The 17,858-nt window shown below is 48.2% G+C and overlaps 1 protein-coding gene across 2 annotated transcripts in view; it reads right to left on the bottom strand.

Annotated features, from left to right (window-relative positions):
- Positions 1-17,858, bottom strand: part of SLC6A5 (solute carrier family 6 member 5) — a 67,989-nt gene that overhangs the window by 38,076 nt on the left and 12,055 nt on the right. Inside the window, exons 3-7 of one of the 2 annotated variants that reach the window (XM_019812186.3) lie at positions 15,883-16,021; positions 13,056-13,187; positions 12,536-12,709; positions 3,790-3,931; positions 908-1,040 (exon numbers count right to left, since the gene is read on the bottom strand). In XM_019812186.3, the coding sequence (XP_019667745.2) occupies positions 908-1,040; positions 3,790-3,931; positions 12,536-12,709; positions 13,056-13,187; positions 15,883-16,021 (720 nt within the window). The remainder of the gene's footprint in view (positions 1-907; positions 1,041-3,789; positions 3,932-12,535; positions 12,710-13,055; positions 13,188-15,882; positions 16,022-17,858) is intronic. The other variant, XM_019812187.3, reaches the window with a different exon arrangement.

Below are 17,858 nucleotides of genomic sequence, written 5' to 3'. Positions count from 1 at the left end.
AATCAACTCCACAACCTATGGTCTGAGCCCACCACCACATTCTCATTCCTTGGGCCTTAAAGACACATCGGGTTTCATCCCAAGCCACACAAATGGACTCTGAGGATGATTAAATATCATTGGTTATCACTGAGTGACTGGTTAACTGTTTAATGGGGTTCTTCCCAAAGCGGCAGGAAAATGAGGGAAAATACCATGACCCTTACAAGAACGTCCAGTGTGTCCTGAGGTTTCCTGGACTCCTTGCCTTCTGTGCCTTGGAACTGAGCTCGGGGTGGGAATTCCAATGTCTCCAAAGGGCTGGCCAAGCCACTAATCAGCAAGAGCGGCCAAGGATTCGCTCAACCAAAATCTCACCGTCAGGACTGTCCCCATTTAGTGCTCTGGGCACTCAGAGTGGAAGAGTGTTGGGCTGAGGGTCGCAAAAAGGGCGTGAAAAGTCCAAAATATGCTGGTGGGAGTGAGGAGAGGGAATCCACTTCACAATTTTGATCTTTTTCCAGCTTCTCAGCAGAAGCAATAACTGACCAGGCAGCCAGGCCAAGAAGCAAAAAGCCAGCGGCACTAATTCTGGAGTTTAGGGAGAGTGACTCAATCATGCGAGGTAGATCCCATCTGGTGAACAAAGTGGCAGCCCCCGACAGGAGAGGAAGGAAACTAATCAGCAACCACACCATCACTCAGGAGCTCTGTGTGTATTTGTCTCATTTGATCCTTAAAACAGCCCTGAAAGAAACATGCTATTTATCCCATTTTAAAGGCAAGGGTGAAGTCACTTGCCCAAGGTCCCAGAGCCACTCAGGGCCAAAGTCAGAATTTATCCCCACGTCTCCTGGCTCTTTTGCGGCTCCATAACACAACCACCCCTGGGAGTCCCAGACTTTTTAAGATAAATACAAGTTCTCACTTTTCCTGAAGTCTTGATTCCTTTTGCCAGGGACGCATACACAATCACCCAAGCCAGGAAGAGGCAGAAGGCTAGTGGCCACCTGATCTCCCCAGGATATTCAATTCCAGCAGAAATCTTCAGCACAAAGTACCTAAGAGGTGGAAAGAGAGATCAGGGAGGGGAAGGAGGAGGGAAGGAGGTGAGAGTCTGCAGGCTTTTATCTCCCAGCAGAGCCAGGAGCCTTGAATAAACCCCAGCCACTCTCACCGTCCTGGTGAGAGACCTGATGAGATCAGGGGGAGGGATGTGCCGATCTGGGTTCAAGCCCATACATTAGCACAGAGGCCAGTTGGATTTACTGGGTTTCTAATTATGTTGTGGGAAGCCCATTATGGCCCTGGCAGCCTCTGAGCAAGGCTAAGTCAGCTCTACTGCCATCGGGAGCTGCCCCAGTACAAGTGCAAGTCCAAGGGCATTGGGGGTTCTGGCACAAGCAGTCCCCTCCCCCCTCCTGGTGACACGAGGTAGCTGTAGGGACACTGAGTCATGATTCAGACAATCCCTTCAGCTCTGCAACGATCAAGTCCTGCACCCTGGATGAAGCTGCTGCGCTTGTAGCTTTCTGTGACCTGAACAAAGGGCCAGCCAGAATCCAGACTCGACGGGACTGCAGAAATGTCGACCCAGAGTGTCCTGACCTGCACAGGGACGTGAAGGTGGTGGCTCCACTCCTGGCCTAGCTGGCAGCGGTGCCCTCTGGCAGCTAGCGGGTATGCACTTGGGAGGCTATTTGGCAGCGCATAGCCCTGCTTTTGGGAACAGAGATGGCCATACTCCATGGTGGCACAGCCCCAGCCTCTTTCGGTCTCAACCCCTGGGGCAACCTGGGCTCAAGAGCTTGGTAAAAGTGGCCAAGTGTGGAACTGGCCTAGGCCCCCCCAAACTTAGGGACCATGTCTCCCAAGCAATAAAAAGTCCTCCCCCATGTCCCCACTCCCCAGATGGGTAAACCATCGAGGCAACCGTTCCACAGCATCTTGGCCATGTCAAGTAGCCCATGCTTTAACGAGGGACCTCCCAAATGGCTCCTGATAACAAATCCTCTTGGAAATAAAGACTAGTCCCAGAGAATAAGTAAAGACCACCAAAAACATATTCACAAATCATTGTACCATATACCTAACCACATGGATTATGTGATCAGATTTCACCTAACCACCAAGACTCGGTTTCCCAGTGATCGGGGTGACCCACTCTCTCTGCTCCTACATTATCTTCAAAAGGGATTAGGTTATCATTCAGTCTAACTCTCACTTCTGTTCTGCAGGAAACAACCATGACGCCTCTGAGTGCACACAGGAGAGAGAACCTGGAATCAGAATTAATGGCTATTGGGAGAGGTAGTGGAGACCACTTCTTACTATCTAAGTAAAGGCCACAAACCAGGGGCCCACTGATATGGGGATTTCATTTGGCCCCAGTGTTTTATATGAATGAATTTGCTAACCTCTAAAATGGGAGAGACACGTAAGAAATTCAGATTTTATTTCCAACTTGTCTTACAGAATGCAAGCTCTAGCAGCACCGGCCTGCCTTTCCAAATGACACTGTCACCTGGAGCGGAGCAGCCTCCCTCTCACGTGGCAGACGGGCTCTCCAGTTTGCCACTGTCCCCACCATTCTCCATCATCTAGTTTGTATTTTAAAACCTCCCTGCCAAGCCCCTGGGCACATCCGTGTTTACAACCCCGACATAAAGCTTAACTGGAGAACGTTCCTTATTTACCCTCCACTGAACCCTGTCTACATTTATCTCCTTTAATAAACGATTCCATAAATTTTATTAAATCCTCCTATGGTGGCTAAGGATTTCCTACTATTCCTTAACTTCAATCCTCAAAGACTGAAAAAAAAAAAAAAAGAATGTAAAAAGTACAAAAGTAAGGCAAAACTGTTTTTAAAAAGAGAGAGAGAGGGGCGCCTGGGTGGCACAGTCGGTTAAGCGTCCGACTTCAGCCAGGTCACGATCTCGCGGTCCGTGAGTTCGAGCCCCGCGTCAGGCTCTGGGCTGATGGCTCAGAGCCTGGAGCCTGTTTCCGATTCTGTGTCTCCCTCTCTCTCTGCCCCTCCCCCGTTCATGCTCTGTCTCTCTCTGTCCCAAAAATAAATTAAAAAAAAAAACTTTAAATAAATAAATAAATAAAAAGAGAGAGAGAGTGTTCTTCTTTAAACTAAATTATGACTTGTTTTCTTACTTTTTGCCTCCCTTCCCAAGTTTAGATGGAAGGAAAAAAAAACAAATAAACAAGGGAGGCAAACAATAAGAGTCTTAATACAGAAAACAAACTGAGGGTTGATGGGGTGCAGGGGAGAGGGGAAAATGGGTGGTGGGCATTGAGGAGAGCACTTGTTGGGATGAGCACTGGGTGTTGTATGTAAGCGATGAATCACAGGAATCTACCCCCAAAACCACGAGCACACTGTATACACTGTATGTTAGCCAATTTGGCAATAGATTATATTTAAAAATAAATAAAAATAATAGATAATAAAATAATAAAGTAAAATAAACAAAACCTAGTTCAGTGAAGGTCTGCTTCAGTCACGTTGGCTGAAGGTTTTGCAGTGTTCTGTCACCAACACCAGGAGTGACAGCAATACCAGTTCTGTTCCCAAGAGCATGCAATCACGTCCCCTCTCCAAAGCCAAGAAACACAACAATTTGCTCTCAGAAGTCCCACCAGGGAAGAAGACTTCCTCCCAGATCACTCGAGTAGGTACGGAGGGTGCAGACGGAGGCAGCTCATCCCTTGGACCACCCACACCTTGGACCACAACTTGAAAATTCATTAATTCACTGGGTTTCCCTTAGAAAGTTTATTTAAAAAAAAAAATCTTACTTGAAGTATTCTTCACTTCCACTGACAAACGTCTTATTGGCCTGGCTGGTGAAGTTAACCATTGTCAAGTTGGGATAGGCAGTCATGCAGAAAGTGGAGTTCTTGATCTGTATTTTGGGATGGTTGCTGATGACACAGGAATCTGTTTAGAAGAAGATGGGACGGAAACACAGTGAAATCTGTACAGAAATTACACACATCTCTCTCCTCTCTCTAGCAACTGAAGAATAAGAGCCAAAAGTATTTGCCAAATGCTAGAGACTAACCTGGAAAGTGTTACCTGAACAAAGGTGCATCTGTCAGGTGCAGATGAACCCCAGGATTATGTTTTAGTCATCCCAGAGCCCCCAGGACCCACAGCAGTGCCCTGTGCTAACAAAGCTTGTCATTTACGGAGAACTCCCTACGTGGCAGGAGCCATGCTACACATTTTGCATGGTTATCTCATTAATGTTCACAACAGCCTAAGGGTAAGTGCTATTACCTCCATTTTTTCCTAATGTTTATTTTTATTTTCGAGACACACACAAACACACACTCACTCTCTCTCTCACACACATACACACACACACACACACACACACACACACACACACACACACACACACAGCGTGAGTTGGGGAAGGCAGAGAGATCAGGAGACACAGAATCTGAAGCAAGCTCCAGGCTCTGAGCTGTCAGCACAGAGCCTGATGCCGGGCTCAAACTCACAAACCACAGGATCATGACCTGAGCCAAAGTCAGAGGCTTAACCGACTGAGCCACCCAGGCACCCCTATTACCTCCATTTTTAAAGTAAGGAAAAAGGCTCAGAGGAGTTAAGTAACTCTACTCAAATCACACAGCCAATAAGGAAGAGCATCGGGATTCAAACCCAGATCCTAGGACTCCATAAGAAACAAATGGCTTGCAGAAACGAATCTGTAACTGAAATTTGAAAATTCAAATCTGTAATCTGAAATTGAATCAGACATAAGCAAACCTTCTTAAGGACTACCACAGGAGGCTTACTAATGAGTTCACCTTGAACCCGCCGCCTGGCACATGGCTGACAGACGGTAAGTGCCTTAAGATACATGCTGCATCTGCCTCCCACACACACACATGGGTTTGAGGAGGCAGAGACCATGCCATGTGCTTGTAAGCCTACAACAAGACCTAACACGGTGCTTCTCACCTGGGGATGAATTTGTCCCCCACGGGGCACTTGGCAATGTCTGGAGATGTTTTTAGTTGCCATATCTAGGGAATAGGATGCTATAGGCATCTAGCGGGTACAGGCTACTGATACTGCTAAATATCTTACAATGTACAGGCCAGCCCCCCACAACAGAGAATTATCCAGTCAAAATGTCCAGGGTTTCGAGGCTGAGAAGGCCTGACCTAGGGTGGGATGGGGAGGGGGGACTCACCACGTGGATCATAGTAGGTCAGGCACTCCGCTGGACACTTTAACAAGGACCATCCCATGAAATCCTCATCAACCTTGGGAGGTGTATATTAGTATGCTCATTTCAAATAGGAAGAAGCTGAAGTCTTTCTGACTATATTACAATGCCTCTCTGACAGCCTTATAAATACCCATCACCTGGCAGTTTAAATAGAGTCCACCAGGATACTGTTTTATCCTCAAAGATACTATTTTACAAAGGAGTGAAAAGTAACTATAACAATGGCTAACACAGGGCACATACCATGTACCTTTGTAAGTGCTTTATATGCACGGACTGATTCAAGCCTCACATCACCCCTATGAGGTAGGTATTGTCATTGTCTATGCTGCAGATAAAGACATGGGCACAGAGAAGAGCAGGTGCTTGCCAAGGTCATACAGCAAAACCAGGAGGCAAACAAGCATTCTTTCTTTGGGGGCCATGCTCTTAACCATTGTACTGTGAAGCAGAGAGCAGGGATCGTAGATTCAAACACCTTCATAAACCAGGCTGGTGACACAAATGATGAAGGCATAAAATAGAGGGTGATAAGGCGAGGTGGGGACTCTGGCAAACCAGAGGATACTCCAGACAAACGGGGCCATGCCTTTTCCTTGTGTTCTGGCAAAAGATGCAGAAAATTTGGATATTTACATGAAATCTCTCCACTTTATTTTATTTTTTTACGTTTATTTATTTATTTTGAGAGAGACATAGAGAGTGGGTGGGGGGGGGGGTGCAGAGTGAGAGAGAGAATCCTAAGCAGGCTCGGCACTGACAGTGCCTGATGTAGGGCTTGAACTCACGAACTGTGAGATCACGACCTGAATGGAAACCAAGAGTCAGACGCTCAACTGACTGAACCACCCAGGTGCCCTGAAATCTCTCCATTTTAAAATGTTGGAAATAAGGTCAAATTATTTTTAGATATCGTGGACCAAACTACAACAAAAAAAAAGAGGACAGGGCCACCTGAATCTGGTGCATGGACTCCTAATGCATGCTACCTGTGGAACAGTAAAGTGGATAAGACTATGGGTTCAGAGGCTCCTCTGCCCTGAGAGTTTAGAGGAGTTAGAGGAGTCCCTTTATCTGTCCAAGCCTCTGTTGTCTGATAATTGTTATATCTAGCTTACAAGATTGTTGCAATAACCAAAGTAAGTGATATCAGGAATGAAAAAAAAAAATCTCACAATGCCTTGAGCGCTGCTGGACTCACTAAATTTTAGCCATAGCTCAGTCATCATTGTCATACATTTTTATGGGGTGGGCATCTCTAGTCCTCAGTGACATCTCCCACAATCTCACTGGCCAGCCATAAATCACCTACCACTTCCTGCTCGTTCCTCCAGAATATCTCATTATATCATATAAAAACTTTTAAATAACAATTATAAGACTCTCTTCCCTCTGATTAGTTATTTTTCTTTAACGTTTATTTATTTGTGTGTGTGTGTGTGTGTGTGTGTGAGAGAGAGAGAGAGAGAGAGAGAGAGAGAGAGAGAGCATGAGCGGAGGAAGGGCAGAGAGAGAGGGAGACACAGAGTCAGAAGCAGGCTCCAGGCTCTAAGCTGCCAGCACAGAGTCCGATGCAGGCCTCGAACTCACGGACTGTGAGATCATGACTTGAGCAGAAGTCAGACACTTAACTGACTGAGCCACCCAGGCGCCCCTCTTCCCTCTGATTAGTTCTTTAAACCAGGGTTTTCAACAGCAGTACTACTGACTTTTTGGACCAGATAATTAATTCTCTGTTGCCGGGAGCTCTCCTGTGCATTGCAGGATAAACAGCATCGCTGACCTCTGCCCACTAGATGGCAGGAGCATCTCCGCCCCTCCATCAACACCCCACCACCCTCGTTGTGATAACCCAAAATATCTATAAACATTATCAAATGTCTCCTGAAAAATCTCCCGGAGTTGAGAACCGCTGATTTTAGAGTCCTCAAAATACCTTTGAATTCAATATTATCTTTAGTCTAATCAAATAACAGAGTTCCGGAGGGATTCTGACCTAATTATCAAATATTTACAAAGGGAGCATTTGTTTCCCCCAGCAGCAATCTGAATGAAGACAACAAAGGACCATCCACAGCCCTTTTCTGTAAGTAAGCGCAGAAGTTATCTCCTGTCCTCCTGCCAAGAAGTACGTCCATCCCCTAAGACCGAAGAAACCGCTAAGACGCGGGCAAATGCCAAATCGCTTGCTTCCAGAACTGCCATTGTGAATCATGCGGGCAGCTTCCCTAGAGAGCTTCCCTGGACGACTCTGGATCCCTACTCTCAGCGGCAGTGCAAAGTCACGCTGTTCCTGCGTCACTGCAGCGGGCTCCATGCGGCCTCCAGCCTCCTGCAATGTCCCTTCCCACCATTGGGCGGCAGAAGCGTGCTTCCCAGCGCGCAGCGCCTTCAGGTGGGCCAGTGGAGGAAGGATGGGCCGTGTCATCAGACCTCCGCGGCCCAGCAACCCTGAACAAAGAACAGCGATAACGATCGTGCTAAATTGGAAGCTGTTCGAATGGGATTCTCTTTATTCGGGCAATTATTAATAAATGAAAGCACACGAAAGACCAGGGAGAAAAGGGATCATTTAATTAAAGTTCTAATGAAAATTAAGCCATTCCAGGAATAGAAATGGTATTTTTGTTGTTCCCATTTTAAATGACCCAGTCGGCTCCTAATTTCACAGAACAGTCGCTGGTCTCAGTTGGCAGGGCATGGATTAGCTATTCTCCATTAGACATCTGAAAGGTTGAGTCCTCCTAAGGAAGACAGTCTTACAACCCACACCTTAGAAACATGCTGCAAGCCCAGCCTCTAACAATGGACAGAGCCAAGGCTGGGGGGCTGGGGTACAGGGCCCTGGCATCCCGGTGGTGAGTCAGGCTCCTGGAGCGATATGACCCTAGCAATGCTGAGCCGGCCATGGGATAAACACTTCCTCGCTAAGACTAAAAGTCATAACTGTGAGCTATCCAATTCCTCCTCTGAGACCAGTGGCCCACTATCACATGGTAGGGCAGCTATAGGACAGAGGCTGAGCCTGGAGGTTATTTGTGGAACACTGCGCTAAGGGAAGGGATTTTTCCATTTTCTAAACATTTCTCAGAATGGCCATTTGGGAAAGGGTCTGGGATATCCACCATCTGAACTCATGACTTGTGAGTTCAAGAGAACTCAAGAGCAGCAAGTTCAAGAGCAGCCTGACTGCTGCAAGTCAGTCCACCACCGCCCTTTCTAAGTCACCCCAGGACACCAAAGGACCGATACTTCCACAAGGGAGAGCCTGGCCTCAGTAATGGAACACAGTCATGTGCAGACAGTACAGCGAACAGATGGAGGGACTGCACAGAGAAAGAGTGAAGATTGGAAACTTGCTTTAAAAAAGTGGGGGATTGGGGCGCCTGGGTGGTTCAGTCGGTTAAGCGTCTGACTTCAGCTCAGGTCATGATCTCACGATCCGTGAGTTCGAGCCCCGCGTTGGACTCTGTGCTGACACCTCAGAGCCTGGAGCTTGTTTCAGATTCTGTGTCTCCCTCTCTCTCTGACCCTCCCCCGTTCATGCTCTCTCTCTGTCTCAAAAATAAATAAACGTTAAAAAATTTTTTTTAAAAAGTGGAGGATTGGGGCGCCTGGGTGGCTCAGTCAGTTAAGTGTCCGACTTCAGATCAGGTCATGATTTAGTGGTTCATGAGTTCAAGCCCTATGTCAGGCTCTGCACTGACAACTCAGAGCCAGGAGCCTGCTTCAGATTCTGTGTCTCCCTCTCTCTCTGTTCCTCCACCACTAGTGCTCTGTTTCTATCTCTCAAAAATAAACATTAAAAAAAATTGTTTTCAATGGGAGTGGAATTTAAAGCACTTGCTAAGAATAAGATAAAAATCTGTCCAGCCTGTTCATATGCTCCCAGGGAATAATCAGAGTGAAAAATGTCCATTGTCTCTCTCTGCTCAGAGCTTGCATAGTTTTTATGGTTTGTACCAGTCAACTAGGAGCTTAGCTGTAAAATGCCATTACTCTGCCTTTAATGTTATCATCCGCCAGACTGGAAACTTTACAAATCCAGGAACACCCTCTCCCACATTCCTGGTCTAGACAACATGCTCAGCTTGCTTCAAAAAAAAAAAAAAATACACACAAACGAATATAAGTGTGTATATATACACAGAGACACACACTCTGGCTATAAAATAAATGTGTCCATGACAGAAAAGGTAGAAAAGAAAATATGGTCCCAAATCTGTCAGTAAACATTTTGTGTATTTGGGGGAGGATTTCCCCGTGTTTTATGAATATTCATGTTTAATGACTACAGAATACTTCATTCTATGGATGCACTACAGTTTATTTGAACTATGGGATTATTCAAGAATTATTTGCATTTTGGTCACACATTTAAGTGTTTCTAGTGTTTTCCAAGACTGTAAATGTGGCTACAATGAATAATCATGTATAAGTCTTATCTGGGTCTTTGATTTCCCCCCTTAAGATTGATCCCCAGAAGTGGATCTACTAAGTCAAACGACTGTCGGACAAGCTTTCTTTTTAGCCCAGGGAATCTCAGTCCCTAACAGACAGGGAACACATGGACTGATGTCACTGTGCCAGGACTGATGGGGCAGAACCTGATGGACCAAGGAGCCTTCGGGAATCCTGGATGAGCAGACAATCAGGAGTCATGACATCTAAATCTCGGTGCTGGTTCTACCTTTCGATTTACAGCCTGACCCTTCCACTCTCTTCAAGTTCACTTTCTCAACTGCAAAATGGTAATCATGTCACCTGCCCCTTGGAACTCTTAGGGCTCTTATTAGGAAGAGCAGGGACATCTTTTATAAAGCTGCTTTGTAGACTGGGGAGCATTTGGCATGATGCTTTAGAACCATGGCCCTGGGAGGCAGGCAAACTTGGGTTCAAATCCCAGGTCTACCACAGAGTTAGCTCTATGACCTTGAGCTCCAGCTTTTTCATCTGTAAAATGGGAATAATAATAGAAGCCATGTGTTGACTTGTTGTGTGTTGGTAATACAAGTAAAAGGGTTCCCATAGTCCTTGGCATGTCGAAAGTGGTGCTAGCTGTTATTTAAGTGTGAAGGTGCCACACAAATATTAGTGGATATGTTTGTTGAAGAGAATGTTGTTTCTGAACTACTGCCCCTCCTGGAGGACAGCTGTGGGACACTGATCGCCATGACATCTATGGTTCCTGATGGAAGTCCTCAGGCAAACTTCCCATGGAGCCTGATTCAAGCCAGCAGTCCTCCTCCAGCAGGTTCTCCCTTGAAAAGTGACCTCCCTCCCGGGCACAATCTGGGAAGGACAGGCAAGTCTGGGGAATGACCTTGAGGTATTTCTGCATTCTAGACTCTACATCCTAGAAAAAGTTCCAGGAAGGCACTCCAGCAGCTAATTGTTAGTTGTGAATCCATGAACAGATTTTGAGTGGAATTCTCCCAGAGAGCAGCTTTGTAGAGGTGACCACTGGGATGGCAGAAATGCAGGCAAGGAGAGGGGGCATTCCATTCCAAAAATGGTTAAGGGCATCTAAATCAATAAGAGGTGTGATCAAACTCCAACCTAGTGGTTCTTTGGTTCCTGGGGCACTTTAAAACTACGGATCCTTGACTCTATCCCTAAATTGTCTGATTTAATTAGTCTTATGTGGACCCTAAGGGATGTCTTGACTTGTCAGTTCCCCAGGTGATTTGATGTATAGCAGCTTGGGCTGAGAACTGCTGCCCTAAGCCAAGAATCCACCAACACTGAGACTGTGAGAACACTGAGGCAAAGAGAGTCTAACGGACGCTTCTCGTCGAGCCACCCACCTGGGAACCTCCACACACCCCATCCCCCATTCCTGAATACTTCCAGGTGCACAGGGTTTGACTTCCATGGGCACATGTCTTTAGTTTTAGCTCTTTTTCAGTCTTAGTCAAAGCCACTCTAGGTGGAGGTTGGTCATGGCATGTATGTATATGCACAATGTGTGTGAAAATACTCCAGTGTGAATTACTGCCTTTAGGTATGTGCACATCCTCTACAAGGATATGGCAGGGAAGAATTCATCTTTCTCTCATAACACACTCAAAGGGTTAAATAATGCCCTCATTCTGCAATGTGCTGGCTGTAAGGGCAAAGGAGCTGATTTGGGGGCCTACACTAAGAGCCAATCATGTAGAGATCACAGATTCTGACCTCAGCACAGATTGAGCTTAAGGGGAATAACAGATCTGCTGGAAAAAGAAGAAACTACTTGCTTATTGGTGCCCACTGAAATGACAGAGAGGTTTCAAAGGTGACAAAGGTGACCGAGGCACCTTCTATTTGTAGAAGGCTATACTTTTCCAGCTGCTCCCATATCCTTTGTTTCTGGCTTCCTTACAGCAATCCCGTGAGGTAGGTAGGATAAAGAACACTATTATTCCTACTTTACAAGTGACAAAAATGCAGATCCAGAGAGAAAGGTTACCTGCCCAAGACCCATGTACCGTCAAGGGCAAAGATGTCATTTAGGCCAGACAGCCTTGCTGACAAGTCTACCCTGCTCCTCCTCACTTCCATCCACCTGCCTTTGACCCAGCAAGCTGACAGCACCCCACAAGCTCTCACGTCCTAGGGGATTTCAGGTTTGAACCGTCAGGAACTTTCCCTGACTCCCCAGGCAGACTTCTCCATTTCTAGGTACTACATTATGCACGTTTCTAATCTCTATCAGAGGTCTGCCACTCAAGTATCTGTTCTCCTAGTTACCTCATGCACTGAGCAGTATTTTGTGAAGTGTGATCCAGGATCACAGACATCACTCTCCTAGACTCTAGGACCCCATTGCTTTCAAATTGTACAGTACATATGAGTCACCTGAAGACCTTGCTAAAATGCGAATTTCCCAACCCCATCCAAATCTAATATATCAGACTACCCAGTGAGCCTCTAAGTCTGCATTTTTTTTTTCAACGTTTATTTATTTTGGGGACAGAGAGAGACAGAGCATGAACGGGGGAGGGGCAGAGAGAGAGGGAGACACAGAATTGGAAACAGGCTCCAGGCTCTGAGCCATCAGCCCAGAGCCTGACGCGGGGCTCAAACTCACGGAGCGCGAGATCATGACCTGGCTGAAGTCGGCCGCTTAACCGACTGCGCCACCCAGGCGCCCCTCTAAGTCTGCATTTTTAACAAACACTCCAGTTAGTCATGGGCAAACAAAAATGTCATCACCCCTCCTCTGAGCCATGAGCTCCTTAAATGTTAGAATTAAGTATATTTGGTTGTTTTCATCTCTGCCCACCACTTAACGTAGGGATATCCAAACTTACCTAATAAAAGTTTGGTTTTATCTTTGCATTCTGGCGTGTTCCAAGGGTTGTTGCAGGAGCCCCAGGGCAGCACAGACACAAAGGAGGCAAACAGGTAGAAAAGTGTGTAGCAAATAATCACATTGTAGTATATGGCTATTAAGACGGAGATGATCAGCATTGCGATGCCACAGCCTGTGGAAGCAAGATTTCCAGGGACTCATTCCAGTCCAAGTCCTAGGGAATGCTTACAGTTGGGCACAGGGAGGGGACCTAGGTCTTGGCTCTCTTTCACAGATGGATACACAAATAGTGGAGTGGATTCTGTGTCCATCAGGGAGATTGAGGCATTCTGCGAGGAACGGACCAATGCCAGAGGCAATCTTGGGCCATTCTTCAGAGGGTCCCAGAGGTAGAATGGATCAAATAACGGAAAATGTGAGTTATCCTGTTCACAAAAGCAGGTCTCCCTCCTGGGGGCTGCATGGTGCCAGAGAGAGCAGAAGAGGGCTGAGGAGGCTGGGAGGCAGGGCAGACTCACCTTGTAGGGCCGGGATGGCCTTCCACACAGACACTGGCCCCTGGCTGGCAAACTGGCCCAGTGACACTTCTAGGAAGAAGATGGGTAACCCAGCCAGAGCCAGCATCATCAGGTAGGGGATGAGGAAAGCACCTTGGAAAGACAGAGTGAGAAGTGAGAAGCCCTCGGAGGCCAAGGCCACCTTGGCCCACATTCACCCTCTGAGGTGGGAGCTGGCTCCCCCTCATTTTCCAAGAAACTTTTGACATTCCAGCTCAACCACAGGGACCCCGGGACATTTAACAGCCTTCCTGTACCAAGTTCAGTCCAGAGTACCCAACAAACACACTACTTTTCCCAATTCCCTCCTGGATGGGTTGCTAGGGGTTGTGTCATGGTGGGGTTTTATTCTTTTCTCTTCTTTTCCTTTTCTTATTACAGCATTTCAACGTCCTCCAAATTAAGCTCTTCCAGCATTCAATAAATCCACATCCGTGACTCAGTACTAGAGTCATATTTGGTGAAATGGTCTCAGCATCTCCACCCTCCAAGGACCCGATATCTACTAAGGTAGACTCCAGGAGCCCTCCTGTGCAATACCCTGAGTTACCTGCACACCTCCCGCCACTCAGTGCTGGGTCTGCTCTGCCAGACAAGTGGCTAGAAAATCCCTCTCTCCACCACCCCAGCCACCATACACTTCTCAACTTTCTTCTCCACATGAAAATCCCTTCCATCCTTCAAGGTCAACTCAAATGCTTCCTCCTTCAAGAAGCCTCCCTTCTCTGTCCTCCCACAATACTTCCCTAGGCACTGAGCACCTCCCAATATTTACATAGTGTCTTACCTAGACTGGAGCCCCCAGAGATTGTCAGCCCTTCATCTCTTTATTCCCTGGAATGCACCCCCCCCCCCCCAGCAAACAGGACAATAGTAGTAGGGAGGCTGCCTCAACTGATGGGGGTTCTCTGGGGTTCATTCCCTTCAAGAATTAAGATCGTTTGGGAGGGCCTTAGGGAACAGCCATGATCTTTGAAATGACTTGGACCAGTAAGCACTGTTGCATGGGTCAGAGCCAATTCAGGCACTAGGGATGCCAGAACCCAGAACGCTGTGCTCCAGGAAAGGAAAGCTGATTTTTCTCTGGTCTACTCTTTTTGATCACCCTTCTTCCAACTTCCTGTCTGGGCTGAAAGGCCTTTCCTGCCTGGGCCCCTCCAGGTGAGGAAAGCCCAGCAGGGGCCTCAAGCTCTTGGGGAGTAAAATGGGGGGGGGGGGTCCTGCTCTAGCCTCTCCAGATGGGGTTTTGGAGAAGGGTGGATTATGCAATCCTTCCCCCTGCTCCCGAGAAGGAGGAGGCCAGCTCTCCACCCAGTGCTGTGGGCTGCGGAGCTGGGAGCCGAAGTGTAGAAAAGTCTGCCTCTCCCTCCCCGTGCATGGCTACGTGAGGAGCTCCTGGAACCAGGAGCAGGAACCTGGCCACTGGGCCAGACGCAGACCCACACTTGGCGGATCCCCAGGGGAGCAAAACATGGGTACTTCTGGCACGCCAAACTGCCCTGGCTGAAAGGCCCTCCCTAGCTCCTCCCCCACCTCCCACCACTACCTGTCACTGGAAGCCTTATTATAGCATCTCCGGCCCACTTCTTGCACCCTGGACTGGGATTCTTACAGAAAACCAAGCGGAAACCCAGCTAGGGTTCCTATTTTTGTGTGGCCAGCACATGTTCTTCTGTTTCCAGGGCACCTCCGTTTGCAAATGATCGGCCATCCTCATAAGTACTTGTCAATGTGTCCTAATTTGGAATTGGAGGGGAGAAGGCATATTTTTCCGTTTTAATCATCTGGTGGTGCAGCACCTGTCTGCTGTCTGGAGCCCACCCAAGAGAAAACAAAAAACAAAAAAACCCTAACTTGGTGGGGAGGGGGTCTCTTTGGTCCTAGGAGGAGGTCCTAGTGGCAAATTCCTATTCCTAGAGGGGGGCTTCTCAGTTTAGGCAATGTGGGGGCGAGGCCCTGGCCAAGGTGCCTCAAGGTGGAGAGCGCCAGCAAAGAGGACCTTGAATGGGCAGGCTCTCTCCTCCTCAGTGTGTACATAAGAGGTACACTGGATCCAAGGGGCCTGGCAGCTGCTATGTACCTAACTGGCATCCTCACCATTTCAGAAATGGTTTTCCTTCAAAAGCAGCTTCTTCCACCCAGTGAAGACAAACAAAACGAAAACCATTTTTTGCCAAACAACTTGGCTAAAGTCAAAATATGTCCTGCTTGTGCCCAAGGGGATGTATGTGTGTGGGTACTTCTGAGAGGTTCTGGAGAGTACAGACCCCAGCCCCTCTGCACTCCCATCTCCTGGGTCACCAGCACCCTGCATTCTGCACAACTCAAACACCCATTTGCAAGGTCTCCTATGTAGGCTCGGATTTCCAGGTTATAATCTTAAACCGTCCTTAATTTGGTGTCCAGGACCACACAGCTACTGCCATTTAAGTGCACAGAGTGCACTGCTACAAGAATATTTCTTGGCTAAATCAGAGTTTGAATTCTGAATGCAGCCATGCCCGCTTGGCTTGGGACCCAGTCCCCCAAGCTGGACCAGTGGGGGATCATGGAGGCCCCCCTCTGTCCTGAGCTCCATCTTCAGACAAAAGCCTCCTGGATCTAGTGCCAAACCGTTACGGTGGCCCCTGCCCTCTGGCTTAGCACCGATGCCTACGGGGGATGGAGCCGGAGCGAGGAGGCTGCTCCCAGCCTCCCCTCCCTGCCCTTTCCGAGGCTCCTGGTGCCTCCCCAACCCGCAAGTGCCCGCCCCGCCCCTCCGCAGGCGGAAAGACCGGAAAAGCCATACCTCCCCCGTTCTGGAAGGCCAGGTAGGGAAACCTCCAGACATTGCCCAGCCCCACTGCGTACCCCACCATGGACAGGATGAAGTCCAGTTTGCTGGACCAGTTCCCTCGGGCCTTATTCTCATCCCCTTGCTCGTCCTCCTGGGGGCGGAAAAGCACATTGTCGGATAACAGCCCCGGGGCCACCGGCAAGCAGGCCCCATTCCGCCCATCCCCCCTGCTGAGGGTCTTTCCCAGCAAGCAGGCCCCCATTTTCCAACTGAGGATGCATTGGCAAGCAAGACCCCAATTTTGAAGAGAGAGGATGCATCTACAAGCAGAGCCTTTACCCCTCACCCCTGCACTGAAAGTCTTTCAGCAAGCAGGCCCCCAATTCTGATATGAAGATTCATCTTCAACACACCCTTAGACCCCTCCTTCCCAAATCCTGCAGTCAGGGCACACCAGCAAGCAGCTTTCCCCAAACCTTGAACCTGTTGGTTGATTGCAAGCAAGTCCCTCCATCCCCAACCCCTGACCAAGAGTTCAGTTGGCAAGCAGTTCCCCAATATCATGCCTAGAATCCCCAGCAAGCAGATCCCTAACCAACCCCTCTCTCCCCAAAACCCTCAACACACTCCTTCCTCAGCCCTTTCTCCCTCTGGAGTCTGCTAGGTCAGAAATAGAGCCGCAATGCCTGAAGCCAGCCAGAGCCCCTGCCTCATGTTCTCTGCCAAAGCCTATAGGCAGAACCTACCTGATTTGCTAGTGTAAGGTGGGGGGGGGGCACCTTTCAACACCAGGGCAAGGGAAATGGGCTGGAGAGAGGTGTGGTTGTGAAGCAAGAGGCAGAACAGAGAAGGTAGATATGGCAAGAGACGAGATATCTAAAGCGTTGAGTTCTGGTCTAAACTTTACCACTAACCATCTGGATAATCCCAGGCAAGCCACATGCTCTCTGAGCCTCTGTGCTCCCATCTATAAAATGAGGGGCTGAGAAGAACTATCCCTTGAGGCGCTTTCCAGTTCCAGCCATCTATGGACCTTTGAGGCTTGCCTCTCCAAGTTCACACTAAGATCCTCTCTTAGGGGCGTTATCTCCTTCTGGAATGCCTCACTACTAAGCAGAAAAGGAAGAAGATGAAACCACCTCAACAAATTCTAAATGTTCAGGATGCCTGGACACCACACCAAGGTTCCAAGGACCCAAGCCACTGCCCGGCCTCTACTTCCTCCGTCACACTCCATTTGCTATTCTAGCACTCTGGTATGTCTCACGCTGTTCCACAGGCTGTGGAGAGTAAAGGAGCTGTCAGGAGAAGAGGAAGTCTCTGGAAGAGAGGAGGGCTGAGGTAGGTGTCAGGAAGGCAAGAACAGAAAAATGGGCAGAGCTGAGAATAGGCAAATGCAGGGCTTAATCTACTCTGAACATCTTCAGCATCCCCTCCACAGTCCTTTGCCAGGCACACCACCTCCAGCCCCACCCACCCTCCAATTCTTCTCAGTCTAAAAGGGTGGGAGTTTCAGCCGTTTTTGCGCTTTTGCCGCAGTGCGGAGGTTAAGCAAGGTATTTGAAACAATCTTCTGCCTCCATCTGGGGTCACACTGTTGGGCACATGCTGTCAGAGGCAGTTAATATATACAGACAAACGCTCCAGAAGTGGACACCAAAAACAGGGGCAAGTGGGAAGGTCTAAGTGTATGTTCATTTCTAGTTATTATTCCAACAGCTGGGTTCTTGAGGTGTGGGCCTGTGTGTGTGTGTGTGTGTGTGTGTGTGTGTGTGTAAATACTAGAGTGTCACCGAACAGAAGGGCTGTATAAACTGGAAATCTCACATAGGCAGATGTTTAGATTCAGGTGCTCAACACATGCCTAGCCCCCCAGACAGGGGAAGGAGAGGAGACAGCAGAAAGGCAGGGGATGGAAAAGGAAGAGCTCAAGTAGGTGAGACAGGACAGAGAAAGGAAGAGATCAGAGGAAGCAGAGAGACTGGAGG

The sequence above is a fragment of the Felis catus genome, chromosome D1 (genome assembly GCF_018350175.1).
Source record: "Felis catus isolate Fca126 chromosome D1, F.catus_Fca126_mat1.0, whole genome shotgun sequence".
NCBI lineage: Eukaryota > Metazoa > Chordata > Mammalia > Carnivora > Felidae > Felis > Felis catus.
Note: the sequence above shows the minus strand (reverse complement) of the source record. Positions and strands in the feature narration are given on the sequence as shown.